General features: G+C 30.9%; 2 protein-coding genes across 5 annotated transcripts; both read left to right on the plus strand.

Moving 5' to 3' along the window:
• LOC105641402 (Core-2/I-branching beta-1,6-N-acetylglucosaminyltransferase family protein) lies at nucleotides 1–7329 on the plus strand. 4 transcript variants are annotated; one of them, XM_037636861.2, is made up of 12 exons: nucleotides 2–664; nucleotides 1266–1379; nucleotides 1793–1893; nucleotides 2147–2218; nucleotides 3037–3118; nucleotides 3320–3400; nucleotides 3887–3925; nucleotides 4129–4191; nucleotides 5281–5430; nucleotides 6257–6385; nucleotides 6670–6754; nucleotides 7022–7329. In XM_037636861.2, exons 1-11 carry the CDS (start codon nucleotides 425–427, stop codon nucleotides 6709–6711), a joined length of 1113 nt encoding a protein of 370 aa, XP_037492789.1. In that variant the 5' UTR covers nucleotides 2–424; the 3' UTR covers nucleotides 6712–6754; nucleotides 7022–7329. The 4 variants fall into 4 exon arrangements, with proteins under 4 accessions (XP_089572201.1, XP_037492789.1, XP_012081330.1 ...); XM_012225940.4 differs by having other exon boundaries at nucleotides 7039–7329; XM_012225931.4 differs by having other exon boundaries at nucleotides 6670–6750; nucleotides 7039–7329.
• Nucleotides 7330–13456: 6127 nt separating this feature from the next.
• Nucleotides 13457–17348, plus strand: LOC105641418 (putative galactinol--sucrose galactosyltransferase 5). Its single transcript, XM_012225953.3, has 4 exons — nucleotides 13457–14999; nucleotides 15468–15645; nucleotides 16160–16527; nucleotides 16671–17348. The coding sequence occupies exons 1-4, from the start codon at nucleotides 13767–13769 to the stop codon at nucleotides 17229–17231; spliced, it is 2340 nt and encodes a 779-aa protein (XP_012081343.1). The 5' UTR covers nucleotides 13457–13766; the 3' UTR covers nucleotides 17232–17348.
• The last annotated feature ends 890 nt before the right edge of the window (nucleotides 17349–18238 follow it).

Raw genomic sequence — 18238 nt, forward strand, 5'->3', positions numbered from 1 at the left:
CCCTACACCTTTACGACATCACAGCTTAAAATAAAATAAAAGAGGAAGCTCACTTGTCAAGCGAACCCAACTCACTAACTCAGTTGTCACTCTCCACTTTCTTTCTATTTCTAGTCGCGTCCTCTTCTTCTTTCATTTCAATTTCCACTCTCTGCAAAACCAGATTCCACGTGACTCTCTCTCCCTCTCTTTCGCCGATTCCTTCAAATTCACGAGAATTCCACTCTTTCTGCAATTCAATTCCACAGAACTTGCTTCAGTTAACACCTACCTACGTGTCCATGGATCTAATCAATTCTTCAACTCTAAATTGACGGATCAAACTGTTTTTCTTTTGTTGTATAGTGTTGGAATTACTGTGTTAGATAATGTTGGAGAAATTGGAATTGAGGTGAGGAAGTGATATTTTGTTTTATATATATAAATGAAGCAGCGAAAGTTGATACAGCAGCAGAAATCTCACTTCAAATGGAAGAGAAAGCTGTTTGTTGTTTTGTTGTTAGGGTTTTGTTTTGGAAGCTTCGTTTTGATGCAAACTCAGTACACTCGAATTCTTGCATTGGCGAAATTGCAGTCTCATTTAGTTCAGAAGCCAAGAATTGCGTTTCTGTTTATTGCTCGAAATCGACTTCCTCTGGATATGGTTTGGGATGCTTTTTTTAAGGTAAGCTTTTTATGGCATTTTCTGTGAATGTATAATTTCTTGCCATTATTGAAGTGTTTGTATAAATTGCTTTTGTTGGTGATCTATCCGTTGCTTGAATTATTGGATTTAATGATTTTAAATAATCTTAGTTGTAGAATGAATGAAATTTTATTTCTTTTGATTAATGTGTACTATTATAGTATTATCATAAAATTTGTTAATGTCTATGAAGAATAATTATAGCAAATCATGTATAGCTCTGTGAATTATGGTTTGTGACAACTTAATTAAAGTTTTTATGGTTAAAATCATTTTGATGCTTAGATCATGTTTACTGTGCTGAAATGTAACCAGTCCTTAAGCTTTTTAGAATTTTATTAATCATGAAAGATAAGATACTAGGTTCTATTAATAAGAAAAGGTTAGCCATCATTTTTAAGAAAAATCGAAAGACATTACATTATTTAGTCCTGCAACCTCTTTTCAAAAGAACAAGCTCCTCTTTTGTAGTATGACTTAGACATACCATTATTTTCTCTTTTCATTTTCTTCGTTCTTTTGATAATCTTGAAGCTTGTATCTGTTTTGGGCTCATATTGATGAAGCATTCACTTTGCAGGGTGAGGAATCTAGATTTTCAATTTTTGTTCATTCTAGGCCTGGGTTTCTGCTCAACAAAGCTACCACAAGATCCGTCTATTTTATGAATCGACAAGTTAATGATAGCATACAGGTTTGTTATTCCTATTACTAAGTGTCACATTTGAAACCCAAGGAAATTATGATACTACTACAACCTTGTTAAGCCTGATGGGGAGGACAATAAGACGCAATGAGAGCCAAAAAGAAAAACTCTGGATATGCAAATCATGGGCCACCGTTACATTTTATATTCATATGCACATGCAATTGTACATGTTGAAGTTAAAAGAGTTGAATTATTTAGTTTAGCAACACGGAACAAGGTTCTCATGAGAGCCACAAATTACCAAAAACAATATCAACTACTATGTAGCTCACTTTTGTGTATATTTGTTAACACAATTCCATGTATTCCTGTTGGCTTAATCAATTGGATATATTATCATGATTAAGTAAAACTTTGCACATTGTTTTATTGGTGTGATATTCCTCAAATTAATTCAGGTAGATTGGGGAGAAGCAAGCATGCTCGAGGCAGAGCGTATATTGCTTAGACATGCCCTAGAGGATCCTCGGAATGAACGTTTTGTTTTCCTCTCAGACAGGTAAGACTTGATGCCAATAATTGCTCTTGATTTTATGCAGCAATTACCTTTCCATCTTACTTTGCTATGTCTCTATTATTATTATTAAAAGATTCTGTCATGTTCCTATCTTAAATATATAAGATACTTTCCAATCTTAAATGTATACAGATGCTACTTTGTTTGATGTATCGAGACTTTTATTCCATTGAAGCTTGTTTTTGTATGTGGTCTTGTCACCTAACCATATATTAGCTGCATGATCTCCTCTCAGCTGCATACCTCTTTACAACTTCAGCTACACGTATGACTATATCATGTCAACATCAACTAGTTTTGTAGACAGGTTAGTCAACCATGGTTTTGATGTGCATAGCAATATATTTTATTATTTCATATATTCTGTCCCAAAAATAACATTATTGGAAGCTGTCATACATTAACAGATATTGCATGCATGTTGTCTATGCAGAGAAAATTAAAATAATTTGCATGACTATCTAGCTACATGTTGATCTGTTCAAATATTTTAGTTTGCTTTTCAAGGTTCAGAGCTACAGTGCATTCTGTTCCCCTGATTCCTTCGAAACATTTTTCTGGAGAGAAAGACTTGTTTTTGGTTAAAATTAAACACTACTATGCCTACTTCTTGTAATTAATAGATGAATTGTAATGTGAAGAATATCAAGGCAGCCTCACTCTTATGTAACCTGAAACTTTAGATTTTTTCAAAAATAAAAAACAAAACACTTAATGGTTATAGTCTGGAACTAAGACCCGTGATAAGTTTATTAGCTAACCCTAGGCATTAACTAAATCTTATATTGTTCTCATTGTTCATCTTGTAAAACATTGTTATAGCAGGTGTACTAATTGATTTTATCGTTTGCATTACATGTAATTCTTTTCATCTTCATCTGAAATTACTTAATCAAAATCAACCTCAATAATGATTTAGCAGGACCTTATGAAGATTTTATTCATTATTGGTGGCTTCTCACCTAATTTTTCTCTGCATTAATTTTATGAAAAAAAATATTATCTTTATTGGGGTATGTATTATGTAAGCCAAATTTAAGCCAACTTTTCAGTTTGTAACCTTAAATGTTTTTTACTGTTTTTGATTGACGTTGGGTAATGTGTTAATTTCAATGCTGGAAGCAGCTTTTCTGATACAAAAGAGGGCCGCTACAATCCGAAAATGGCTTCAGTCATTCCTGTTTATAACTGGAGGAAAGGATCACAGGTAATTTGTACATTTTATGGCATGATTGCTTCTTGATGTTAATGGAAAAAAATGATGTTAATGGACAAAAAAAAAAAAAAAAAAAAAAAAAAAAAAAAAAAAAAAACCTAAGAGGGAAATGATACATATCCATTGACAGTATCTGTCATGCGATGTCACTGTAGCTTGTCTAATTCTAACTTCTGCTTTGGCTTGTTGCAGTGGGTTGTTCTGACCAGAAAGCATGCAGAGGTTGTCGTGAATGACACTGTAGTCTTTCCTTTGTTTCAACAGCATTGCAAGGCAAGTTTATATTCTCTGAATTTTTTGGTTCTGAATAGAGAATACCTTCATGTCTGGCAGTCTAACATAATAGTTGTCAAAGCTAATGTCATTTTGTCTTGTGTGTTGTTATTGGAGAATAAATGCAATAGACAGGTACTAACTTTGATTTTGTTTTGAACATAGCATAGGTTAGTTATGTCCAATATTTAAGCTAAGAACATTACTTGATTGGGCGTATTGAGAACTGAAAAGGATTGTAGTGTTAAACCTAGCTTCTTTTTTTTTTCTTTTCTTTTAAAGGAAAGCTCTTTATTCATGGAAGAAATTGTCTTGTCGGGTATCTTACAGATTACAAATTAATAGTTTGTGGTCCTTAAACTTCTCTTCTTAATTAATTATTTTCATCTTTAGGATTTAGGAAGTTGACCTTGTCTAAGTTTTCTTTTTTTGTTGGAGCTATTGTTTTGTCGTAATTTACTTTATTCACACTTGATAACAATGCAGAGGAAATCACTGCCTGAGTTTTGGCGGGATAGCCCCCTTGTAAGTAACTTTTTCTTTCTTTCTTCCTTTCTTCAATTTCTAAATTTTATATTCCTTTTTTCTGGTCTAGCTTAGACATATGCATTCAAATTGTTCCAACTTACAAAATCTGCTTGCATAAATTTATCTAACTGCTTTTGAAGTGGATTTGGAGATCTTATTAAGTAACAATTTTCCATTTTTAAAATTCTTGTTTTGTACAGCCAGATACATCGAAGGAGCACAATTGTATACCTGATGAACATTATGTGCAGACATTACTTGCTGTAAGATGCATTCTTATCCATATATTCTGAGTCTAGTTGGTTGACAAGTAAAATGGAATGGTAGAACCATCAAGCAACTGAGCCAGAAGGCCTTCCACCTGTTAATTAATCTGATAGATTCCCAATTGAACAATATGTCAACCTTCTCTCTCTCTCTCTCTCTCTCTCTCTCTCTCTCTGGGGCTTGTTTGTATGTCTACATTATCATTTTTGTCTTGTAGAAGAAGTCGGCTTTTATTGATTGTTTGGCTGTAGCCAATCTATTGATCAGGGCTAGGTTTGCCTCTTATTCTTCATATTATTATTTCTAATTTTTAAGTTTCCTATCATTTTTTCTCAAACTAATGGACAGTCAGGGGAATCTTCCTGTGTTTTTCCTTTTTGTTATTTGAAAACCTTTAGATCTAAAGTTCCTTTACATTGTTCTTTTCAAATTAATGAATGGTCAGTATACCATGTTTTAGACAAAATCTATTAGTGTCTAATAATTGTGGAAAAGCTTATGCTTGGAATCTTGATGGACCTGTATTTTTCTAATACACCTGCACAGAGAGCTCAAGTGTCAAATGCCATAGCATTTGCACTAGAGGGTCCTGGTTTAACTCAAGTGTATAATGGACCTGTATTTTATTATGGCTGCAACCGTCATGTTTAACTTTGTGCTGCAGGAAAAGCAATAACTTATCAGCAGAATCAGAAAAGAATATTAAATAACAAAAACCTCTTAAGAGAAGTTAATATTGTTTGTGTTCTTTCTACTGTTTTGAATTCATATTTCAGAAGTGTTTGCAACACCTTAGTATAGCTCTTTGCAGTTGAAAAAAGTAGTTGGCATGCAGTTTATGCTGCATCTTACGTGGTGGTTTTGGACTGATTTTTTAGTCACCGTTTAGATGGTTCTACTTCTAAGTCTGTAGATTTTTGAAACATGTACCTGAACAAAAAAATAAGTTATCATTTAAAAAGCATGAGTTGAATCAAAAACTTATTTATACATGAAAAGGTAAAATAAATGTTTTGCTTCTGCCTCTCTCTCTCTCTCTCACGCACTCAGAGTCTGAGTTACGTTTTCTTTTCCAATATTGTCAGCAAGAAGGCCTTGAAGGAGAAATTACACGAAGGTCATTGACACATAGTTCATGGGATCTTTCATCCTCTAAAGACCCTGAACGCCGTGGATGGCATCCTGTTACCTATAAATTCTCTGATGCTACTCCCACACTCATCAAAAACATAAAGGTATTGTAAGTCGTTTTGCTATATAAAGTAATGAATGTTCTGCTTTGTTATTATCCATGCCTTGAGAAACTAAATGCTTTTCTATTTTCTTCTACTTATGCTGTTAAATTACTATTTGTTAGTGTTGTTGAACATGATGCTGCTAAATTGCTATTTGTTAGTATTGTTTAACAGTTTATATTTTGTAACTAAGGCCTTGTTTGGGCATATAATTAAATTATCTTGGATAGAACTGTGCAGAGAATTTATACCAATCTTGATAAATCAGCAGAAGAATATACTTCCTATATTATAAAGAAAATGAAAATGAAAGAAAGTCCTTTTTACTTCCTGAAATTCAGGTACCATACTTTATTTTTATATAATGTGCTTGTAAAGAAGATTTATGGGGTTCTCTGAGTCTAGACCGGTAGACCTTCCTGCAGATGTAGCCCTAAACTGGGAAAACAGAAGAAAAGTTTTCTATGTAATAGGAATTATGATTTAGTTCTGTTGAGTATGTTAACAAAAGCAGTGATACTTGCTTTTGTTACATGGCTTATGTTGCTTCTTGTCTAACTATAACCGGTTTTGTCAGTGTGATAGTCTCAGAGTAACTCAACTTAAAGAGAGTACATTAATTGTCCCTACCCAGTATTTTTATCATGTTTGTGCCTGGAACAATGGAAATTGAAATAATGGTTCCTAGCTTCCCTTTTTTTTTTTTTTGTGGGTTACTTTGAAAGATTTTAAATGCAAATATGTGTGTGATTACTTAAAATATTCCTATCTAGTTCTTGTTAAATGAGAAAGGACAAAGGTTTATAACTCTTGATTACTTTTGCAGGACATTGACAATATTTATTATGAGACTGAATATCGAAAAGAGTGGTGCAGCAGCAAAGGAAAACCATCCACTTGCTTCCTTTTCGCAAGAAAATTCACTCGCCCCGCTGCTCTTCGCCTTCTTAATATGGTAAATTTCAAATGCACATGAGTTCCTTTTGAATTAATGGTTCATTTTAATAGATAAGGATTTGAATAAAGTGATTTGATTTAACGTTAATGTTACTGTTTATGATACACAAATTCGACTGCACCCTCGTTTTAATTGTGCATCTCTCCAAATGAACCCTAAAATCGACAAGCAAGTGAAGTGCGGGGATGACATATTTATGCTACCATTGAGCTTTGCACATTATTTTTGACATATTGGCAGCAAATTCCTTATTTGGCTCTTCATGTTTTTCTATTGGACAGTCCCTGCTGGGAGCTTCTCGTAAGGCAGCCAATGAGTCATGATTCCTAACAAGTAACAAAGTTCAAGTGAATTTTTTCCATGTAGGTATGATCTTAGATAGGATTGCTTAGTCTTAACCTATAAGGATAAATGTAGTGTAATTTGCAGCGAGAGATAATGATAATGAAGAGCTGTAAATTAGAGAAAAAAAGAAAGCAATAGTGATAAGAAAAAGAAAAAAACAATAGTAAAATATCAAAGATAATGTGTGTATATATATATTTTTTTTCTCGTTTTCCATCACATGATAAATAAATAAATAAATAAGAAAAAGGGAAATACTGTCTTGCTTGATGTGCTGATGCTGAATAGTTATGCTATGTTTTTAGTGCAATTGCAATGGAGCTAACTGGGATGATGAAGAGGCCAATGTGGTACGTGAAGTCATTAACTTCTTATCTTGTTGCCTTATGACTGCACCTCTCCCTTTCCTTTTCTTCTTTATTTGTCTTGATGGATTGATCACTTCCATATTTCAAAGTGGATGAACCTCAAGTGATTTGGGTTGGGCAGCAGTTGTCTCGAACAACCTCAGAAAGCCCACCAAGCAAGGATTTTCAAGTAGCCTAATACACCTAAAATATTTTAAATGATCAATCCAGTTGAAATCTTCAAAATAACTACTCCTCCGTGCATTTTGTTTGCATGGTTTGACAAAAAATTTAATCAACATAAATTATTTTGTCATTTTTTTACAATTCATTAAGATATTAGTAATAAAAGTTATTCATTTAATGAATAATCATAAAGGCTTTTATGAGAAAATAATTATTTAAGTATATAAATTTAGAAATCTTGTAAACATTTTGGACATCCAAAGGATGAATACCAAGCAAAAAAATGGGATGGATGAAAAATATATTTTTTCTTATTTGAAGAAATGATAAAAATATTAAATGAAGTAATATTTCGCTTATTTTCCATTAGGCTCACATATTTTGAATCCATCTAATTTCGAGAGAAAATAATGAAGGGAGACTGAGATTTCACTTATTTTTAATAAATTACTCAAATACCTCAAAATAATTAGAATCACTTTTCATTGTTTACAAATAAATAACAACATATATAATTGTTAACTTTTAATAGTAACTAGTTGATATAATTGTTAACTTCTAATAGTAACTAGTTGAGATCTGCACTTCGCACTTGAGTGTTATATATTTAAATAAATATTATCATTGAATTATATTATTATTTTTAAAAGTTTATAATTTGTGAATAATAATAATAATTTTAAAAGTTTATGTTATTATTTTTAAAGTTTTGATTAATAATAGTAATATTTAAGCTTTACTTATTTGAATATTCAAAGATGAAATTATTTTTTTATACACATTTATCTCTTATTTATTATATTCAAAAATCAAATAGATAGAATAATATTAAAAATCCATAAAAAAGAAAAAAATATTCAAATAATCTATCACCATATAATACCAACAGCCTCTCTCAATTTAATTTAAAGAACACGGAAAATAGAATCAATGTTGATTGCACAGATATTTGCCAACAGAAAAGTTGCAACCAATAATCATTAAACAATGGTTTGTCAGAGTTATATATAATATCGTGTTCAATTAAAATAAATCTAATTAAATGTGAAAGATTTAGTTGGATTAGGTTAGATGATAGATAAGATTAGATTTAAAAAATTATCAATTATCACTATTATATTAAATATTAAATTAAAAAAATTAGCCAATCAAAATACAGAAAAATAAAGAAAAAACTTATAAAATTTTAAAAAAGAAAAATAGAATGTTGAACAAGAAGGCCTCCAAACAGGAGCACATCCAGAAAATTAAATAAGTGGAGGTAATGTATAAAAGTAATAATTTAGTGAGGGCTAAATATAAAAATTCAATGGAATAAATACAAATTAACATAATCATATATACTAAAATTTAAAAAATTATAAACTGAACTGTAAAAAGCCAGTGGAGGCAAGTGGCTCCATTGCCTCCATTGTAAATCTGTAGGTGCCCCCACACCTTCTGTTTTTTTCGGCTTATATATATATGATTTAAAATTTTGACCTTTTTCAAATAAAAGAAAATAAATTTATTTTTTTTATTATATTGGACAATAAGATCATATTTTATTATGTTATTATTCAATATTTTGAAAGAGAAACGCTTGTTATTATCCATATAAAATTTTTCTTTGGGTACAAATCAAATAAGGGTTAGTAGTCACTTAAAAAATTATTTTTAAGTTAAAAGATTGAATATCATCTTGAAGTAGAAATATCTATATGATTAATTATTTGTAGTACTTGAAATTTTAATATTACTAATGAATTATGATCTAAAAAGAAAAAAAAAAAAAAACGCAAATGAAACCAAACATAACAACTCCTGACTCTATATTTCACGATCTCTTTTATTTTAATATCTCTATTTTTTTTTGCTCAATAAATAAATTCACTTTTGTATTTTTTTTTTAATTTGTAATACTCTCATTTTTACTTTACTCATTTAACACTTCAACTGATAAAATTAGATATGTTAAACACTTTATTTTACTTATTGAATACCTCAATTTATAAAATTAGACTGATTAAATATTTATTGAATATTTAAAAAAATAAAATTTATTATTCCAAAAGTTGTATTAACCACATATCAAATTAATATTTTAGATAAAAAATAAAAAAATCTTAAAACTTGTTATTTCCAGTGCACGTGTGACATTATTACAAAAAGTGAAAATTAAATTGGCACAATATCATTTTAAATTTTAAGGTGTTACAAAGTTTTCTTGCAAGGGTTTTGGAATAAAATTATGTATTATGCATTGCTTTTTTCTCAGATTCATCATATCATTATTATTATAACTAAAGAAGAATCATGGATGCTGACGTGACACTCTCTTTGCGGAGAGTGAAATTCTCTAAAAATTGAGAATTTGATTTTGACCTTACTAGAAAAATTGAAGATTTTGAAGAGAAAATATATGTCTCTTACCTTTCTCTCTAATTTAATAACTTTTGTGGATTTTACTTTAAAAATTATTTTCTAATTTATGATATATAAACACAATACCTTTCGATGTTCTCTTATGGTTTAACTTTTTATTTTTTTTTTACTTTCTTATTTTCCTTCACATGTTATTTTAAAAGTGATGTTCGCTTTAATCAGAAGAAAAAATCTTTAATTCTATATAATACATTTAAATCATAATTGCATGTACCTTTTTTTTTTTTTTAGCAATTTACTTGATACACGAATCTTACACTTATGATGGTCTAGTTTACTACTAATGACACGTATTGGTAATACAACTTATATCACATTTATTAGTAATTTATAGCATCAACATTAGCACAAGACCTTGTAATTAAGTTAAACAATCAATTAATTACCAAAACCACGTATTACTAAAATACACTTGACACGTTTAATGTTATAGTATGACTAATTAAGATCTTTCCTCATTTCGCAGGCACTACCTAAAAATTTTATTTATGATAATTAAAATCATACACCGAAAATTTATTTATGGAAATTGCATAAATAATTGTATATGAGAAAATATGTTTAATAAAAAAAAGAGTAAAATTAGTATAAACCCAATCTTATATAAAGACTAGTTTGTCGATCATTAGGTTTTAAAATTGTATATATTGAAATTATTATAACTATAGCTAATGTATTTAATTTATCTCAATGTAATTTTGAAAATTAATAACTTGTAAGCTCATTTTTATATAAAATTAAATATATATATAATACTTAAATTTATAAGAATATAGATAGAAGTATAAATTGTTTGGTTTATATACTTACTTTTGACATTTGTTTTAAGATATATTATAAATTAGATTGAAAATAAGTTGTTAAATGTTTGGTAGAATTATTGGTTAACAAATATTTAGAAATAACTTATTTTATTATATTGATCAAAATGAATATATTAATTAAATGTAAATATAAAAATTTGTCAAAATGGGGATAGCATTGTTATATATATATATGTATTAAAAAAATTCATTAGAGGTTTTTATGAGCCGAAAAAATTCACAACAGAGGGAAGCCCCGTTCTCACCAAATTGGTAAAAATAATTGTGATCGGAAGGACTCAAACTCGAAACATCTTACTTTTCACATAAGTAAAAAGACCAACCAGATCACCATCTGATTGGCAACTCATTTCTTTTAGGACTAAACCAAATGCTCCAGAAATATATTTATCAAGTTTTATCAATATTATTCTCACATTAATTAATAAATACACGAGGTATTTTTCGTGTAATTAAGTGTTTATAATCAAAATGTTATATTCAATTATTTATTACACCACAAGACCCAATGTGATTAAGCTTGTACATTACCTTTGACTAAGGTTTGTTTTTGGTTTTGTTTTTTCTAAAGGCAACCTTTGACTGATGTTATTCAAAAATATAATAGTATAAAAATATAATTGAGGATTTATTTTCACCATACTAAACGACATAAACAATTTACAAAACGCGTTTACGCGCAGTATACGTGGCACTCTCTTATTGGTCCTTGTAGGGTAGTTATTCATTCGGTAGTTAACCGTTTCCACTTTTCCTAACCGTTACACCTCTGACGTGTTACCTTCACTCTCGGTAGGGCTTCCATGACTGAAGTCTTAACTGCGAAGTATTCCACGTGGATCACTCAAATCATTCAACGTATTGCCTAATTTATTTTCTTATTTAAAAAAAGTAAAAAGTCCTCAGGTGTCGGTGTATTAGGGCCATAACTATCTACACGTGGCGGTGGTCGGCACGCCACCTCAGGGTGGATAAATGATTTTTACAACGTTACTTCTTTTTTTAATCCAAACGCGTTGCATGGTTGTTCTAGAGAGAAAAAAAAAAAGTTTTAAAAAAAAAAAAGTAACACAAACTTGGCTCAGTGTTAGAGGCTGAGTCTACAAGATGGCCCACCGCACTGTGTAGGCCCAACAATAGCCCACAAGCTACAAATAAGAATATTATCCTTTTCTTCTTGCAGGTTTCTTTTGACAGATACACATACCAAATTCTCATGTTAGTTAAAGAAATTTCCCACTTTTAAATAAAATTATTTTTTATAAGAAAAAAATATTTTTTTTTCTCAAAACAAAATCATAAGTTATATTCTCTATATTTTTTTTTCTTTTTTTTTTTCCTTTATCATGCTAATTACAATTATCTTCATTATAACTTTCGGATTTTCATACATGTGAAATCATAAATTAAGATAACAAAATAAAGGTAATTTTCAAGGTATTAATTATCACGATTTGTTCTTATGATTTTTTTTTTTGAAATATCTCGATTTGATTATTTTTTAGTAATTTATATTTTTTAATTGATTTTTAAAGTGTCAATTATTATAATTTGTACTTAATATATAAAAACTTTGATTTAATTAATTTTTTTATAATAAATTTTGTTTCATTTTTTAATTTAATTGATCTAAATTTTTGTTGTTCTATTTTATGATATAATGTATATAAAAAAAATTAAATCATGAATATATCCAATAAATATAATAATGTAAAACACAGTTTCATAAAAATTAATTTTTGATAAATGGATATAACTTCATTTATTAATTTTAATCTCCTTAAAATCAAAAGTTCGTGTTATAAAGATTTATTGGACCGACGGTTTTAAGTTAAAGGAACTAAACCAATTTGGGTCCAAGCTTTTTGACATGAAGTGTATAAAAGAAAAGTAGTTGAGTTACAAACATAAATGGAAAACTCTGTCACCGACAAGTGTCAATAAAATCTCTTATCCAAACATATTGTCACGAAAACAAGCAGCAGTCTCAATTTATTCACGATTCTACTTTATTTTATTCTTATATAATTATATTCCTCTTTCTTTTTCTTTTTTTTTTTTCTTATCATTTATTATGATAGGTTAGGCATAGTTCCTTAAATTGAGGGATAGACGGACCGAACCCGGCCGATCCCTTTTTAGAATGACGTTAAATAAGGAAAAAAAAAAGTTTCTTTTTTTTTTTTAATTCCATGGACCTGTGCAGGGGGCCTTATTCCCTTGTGTTAGCTTATATATATATATATATATATATATATATATAAAAGGCAATTAACATCAACCATAATTTGTGGGGAAGAGACGTGAAAATCAAGAATGGAGTTGAAGAGGGAAAAAGTTTTTTCTTTTTAAAAGATTATGCCAAAGGAATAAGAAAACCCTGGAAGACCTCTCCAACAACTATTCCTCAACACACTAGTAGCTAGCAGATTCCCTTTGTAGTGACTGCCCGGGGTTTAGTTTTGAGTTCTTGCCCTTGAATCAGGACAATCCAATTCTTCCTAGATAAATCAGATTGAAACTTTTTTTTTAAAAAATTTTTTTTCCTTGTAAATAATTAGAAATACCCTCATTTATCTCGTCTGGTTCGATATCATACAAGATAATTGTGTATATACTATTTAGTAATATTTCCATAATTTAGGAAAAACTGAAAAAGAAACCTTCTTTCTCATTTATGTTCCTTGACAAAACTACGTACTATATGTAAATATCAAACAAATGGAAACTGGATTATTTCCATGTGGAAATAAATATTAATTAATTAATAAAACTTATTACTATTAATTAATTAATTAATTATTAGGTAATTTCTCTAGGTAATAGATGCAAGATTTTTTAAAACAAAAAAATATAATATACAAGATTTGATGATGTAACATATACTTTTTGCCCTTCTTACCCATCCAGGAAAAAAATAGTTTCTTTTAATCTTAATAGTTAATTAAAGCAATTAATTAATTAGTAGGAACATCACTTCACCTTCCTCGATCCTCCCTCAACCTCACGAAAGCTATCCTATAAATGAGCCCACTTACCATTCCTTCCAAAATCATACACAGAGAAAAGCAAAGTATTAATTCAAACATACCATTAATTCAAATATATTATCACAGAATCTCTTCATTTCCTTCCTTTTTAATACCATTCTTTCCTCTATAAAACCTAATCCATTCCTCTCATTTTCTTCTCAACGCAAAACACAGACCCCTTTAAATTCTCTGTTTCTGTTTCTTCCTTCTGCTTCCAACTATGGCTCCTAGCCTCACCAAAGCCAGCTCTGGTGTTTCAACTCTTATTGACACTAACGATAACCCTTCTCTTATCTCTCTTCAAGGTTCAAACTTAACCGCCAATGGCCATGTCTTTCTCTCCGATGTGCCGGATAATATAACACTCACTCCTTCTTCTTATACCCTAACCGACAAATCATTGTCCACCGTCGGAGCGTTTCTCGGGTTCGAATCTACCGAACCCAAGGACCGCCACATTGTCCCTATCGGAAAATTGAAGAACATCAAGTTCATGAGCATTTTCCGATTTAAAGTCTGGTGGACTACCCATTGGGTCGGATCAAATGGCAAAGACCTCGAAAATGAAACCCAAATTGTTGTTCTTGATAAGTCGGATTCGGGTCGACCCTACATCCTTCTTCTTCCTTTAATCGAAGGTCCATTTCGGGCCTCTCTCCAATCAGGAGAGGATGACAACATCGACATATGCGTTGAAAGTGGATCAACGAAAGTCACCGGCGCCGGATTCCGGAGTGTTCTTTACATGCACATCGGCGACGATCCGTTCACTTTAGTGAAAGATGCTATGAAGGTAATTAGGGTTCATTTAGGTACTTTCAGGCTTTTAGAAGAAAAGACAGCTCCTGGTATAGTGGACAAGTTTGGATGGTGTACATGGGATGCATTTTACCTTACGGTGCACCCTCAAGGTGTATGGGAAGGTGTTAAAGGTCTTGTTGAAGGTGGGGTCCCACCTGGCTTAGTCTTGATTGATGATGGATGGCAATCTATTAGTCATGATGAAGATCCAATCAGTAAAGAAGGAATGAATCACACGGCTGCTGGTGAGCAAATGCCATGCAGGCTACTAAAATTTGAAGAGAACTATAAATTTAGGGATTATGTGAGTCCCAAGAGTTTGGCCAATGGTTCTAATACTAAGGGCATGGGTGCCTTTATTAAGGACCTCAAAGAGGAGTTTAATACTATTGATTATGTTTATGTTTGGCATGCATTATGTGGGTATTGGGGTGGGTTAAGACCTAATGTACCTGGCTTGCCGGAAACAGTGGTGATGAAGCCTAAATTGTCACCGGGACTGGAGTTAACCATGGAGGATCTCGCGGTTGATAAGATTGTGAGTAATGGCGTGGGACTTGTGCCGCCAGAGATAGTTGATCAATTGTACGAGGGTCTTCACTCTAATTTAAAAAAAGTCGGCATTGATGGCGTGAAGGTGGACGTTATTCATGTAAGTTACTTTATCGAGATAATTATATTACCACGGAATTAAATTGAATATTTTTTAATTAAAAACTAAATATAAATTTTTTAAATTTAGATATACTTAGTTTAATTTTGTTTTGAATTTTAGGCATGGACTTTAGGGTTGGTTAGCGTTGGCTGTGAGAAACAGAAATAGTGCAAAGTGTCATATGTAGGACCAAATCTACTTATATGTCTTGATTTGCTTTGTGGGTTACTTTGACTGAAATGTACTGTTGGCTAAATTAACTGCTTTGACTTGTTTGGTCGGCACGTTGTTGTAATCTTTTATCTTACTGCGTTATCTTATCCTCTCAAAAAAATCTGTCTCTTTCACCTTATGTTTTCTTTAAACAAAGATTAGAATATTTTATTAATATATGAAAATATCTATTAAATTTATTTTTTGTTCTAACGATTTACTGTTTGAATTTTATATTGCTATATTTTACAGTTGCTAGAAATGCTGTGTGAAGATTATGGAGGCAGAGTAAATCTTGCAAAGGCATATTACAAGGCCTTGACTGCCTCTGTAAGAAAACATTTCAATGGAAATGGTGTAATAGCTAGCATGGAACACTGCAACGATTTCATGTTTCTTGGAACTGAAACCATCTCTCTTGGTCGCGTTGGTATGTCTATTTTTGCCGCATAATTTTTATTTTAAGATTATAATTATAATTTTCACGCTCGGTTTTATGAAACCATCTATACAATAAATCAATTAAAAATACTTTCATTTATCTTAATACTACCATATTAATTCTTTTTCAATAATTAATTAATTAATTAATTAATCAATATCCTACTTGCACCACAAGCTATTTCAATTAATTAATATATATTTTTAGGGTCACAGTGGGCCCCAGGTGGTTGGGATATATTAATGTCACCTTTTATAACAGTGCTTTTAATTTTAATGTCCATGCAACCTTATCTATATCTTTATATATGTATACACTGCCACGTAGACGAGATTTAATTTGACTGACAAAATTCATCATCTAAAACCAATCCAAATCTCGAGTATTAGGGATTTAATGTCAGTGAAAAATGAAATTGGATTTGGGCCCATGTCCATGTCCATTCGATTAAGCATATTGGATTTGGGCCCAGCTAATACCCATATCTTTGATGGTATTATAGGTGATGATTTTTGGTGCACTGATCCATCTGGTGATCCCAACGGTACATTTTGGCTTCAAGGTTGTCACATGGTCCACTGTGCTTACAATAGCTTGTGGATGGGCAATTTCATACACCCAGATTGGGACATGTTCCAATCTACACATCCTTGTGCTGAATTCCATGCTGCTTCTAGGGCAATTTCTGGCGGACCAATTTACGTTAGCGACTCTGTCGGAAAGCACAATTTCCCGTTGCTCAAGCGTCTAGTCTTGCCGGACGGTTCAATTCTCCGATGTCAATACTATGCTCTTCCTACAAGAGATTGCCTCTTTGAGGATCCTCTCCATGATGGCAAAACCATGCTTAAAATTTGGAACCTCAATAAGGTAAAGTTACTTAATTTGCGGTTCAATGGGCCCATAAATTCTAGTCAATTTTCCCTTTATTTTTTGGAAAATATTATAAAAACCCACTTGAAAATATATATTTAAAAATGAAATTCAATAATTTGTTTTTGAAATTGAAACAGTTTACTGGAGTTATTGGTGCATTTAACTGCCAAGGAGGAGGCTGGAACAGAGAGACTAGACGCAACCAATGTGCCTCACAATTTTCCAACTTGGTGACCGCTAAAACCAATCCAAAAGACATTGAATGGAACAGTGGCAAGAACCCAATTTCCATTGAAGGAGTACAAGTTTTTGCCATGTATTTGTCAAAGTCCAAAAAGCTACTCCTCTCCAAGCCATATGAGAACATTGAACTAGCACTCGAGCCATTCAATTTCGAGCTTATTACTGTTTCTCCGGTCACCATTTTAGCTGGAAAATCTATTCAGTTTGCTCCTATAGGCCTAGTTAACATGCTTAACAATGGTGGTGCCATCCAGTCATTAAACTACAATTTCGATAATTCGGTCAAAATTGGAGTAAAGGGGGCCGGAGAATTTAGGGTTTTTGCATCAGAGAAGCCAAGAAGTTGCAAAATTGATGGAGGAGAAGTTGAATTTGAGTATGAGGAATGCATGGTTGTTGTTCAAGTTCCATGGTCTAGCAATAGTGGTGTTTCAACAATTGAGTATGTGTTTTAGATTTAAATTTTAATTAATTTGGATATTAAGATGATTATTAGTGTTCCATGGAATTAAAGTTGTAACTATTTCAATTTAATGCTAATATATATGCTTTTGCAAGTTATTTGCAGCAAATTATCTTGGTCTCGGAAATTTCTTTTCCTTAAACATTATATGCACAAAACTTTTTATTTCGTTTTTCATTGCAGTAAGATAATATCACGGCTAGTTTTCGCAAACCATATATAAAATTAACTCTTTCATAAATCAAAGAGTTCAATTTAATAACGCAAACCATATATAAAATTAACTCTTTCATAAATCAAAGAGTTCAATTTAATAAGGTGCGCGAAAACTAACCCGTGATACCATCTAAATGCAAAATTAATATATATTCTCATGAAATTTAATTCTGACATACTGTCAATTCGTAACATGTATAGCTATAAATCATTTTTCATTCTCTAACCTCTTGCTCTAAAGTTAAAACTCCCAAGTCTTGGAAGTGTCTTCCTTTAAAACAAATAACACATGCATTTCACATGATATTTGAAGCTGGATCTGTTTATCATTAGAAGGCACTGCTAAATGTAAATTTTTATTTTCCTAAATGCAGATTTTATTGAAGCATCAACAGACTTATCATCGAATGTGATTGTTCGACATATTATTTCAGTTTTCAAAATAAAATAATTATTTTATGCTTTTTCCAGAAAATAATTTATCTTTTTCAAGTAATTCATTTTTCATTGCTTAATTGCAATATTGAGAATTAGTTAAAAAACTAGAAATTTTAGCTTATAAAATCATAAAAATATTTAGAATATGGAAATAACGTATTCTTAAAAATTTATTGTTAAATATAAAAAATAATACATAAAAATGATAAATTAAAATAGTTGCTGGTGATCGGTGGTAGTTGTTGATGACGGATGGTGACCAATGATGGTGATTACCGGTGATTAATGAATTAAAAAAAATATATATTTATAAGGTTACAATAGGTTTTTTAATATCCATAAAAT

Source organism: Jatropha curcas, chromosome 11, assembly GCF_041381405.1.
Source record: "Jatropha curcas cultivar XTBG-Jc1 chromosome 11, XTBG_Jcur_1.0, whole genome shotgun sequence".
Classification (NCBI taxonomy): domain Eukaryota; kingdom Viridiplantae; phylum Streptophyta; class Magnoliopsida; order Malpighiales; family Euphorbiaceae; genus Jatropha; species Jatropha curcas.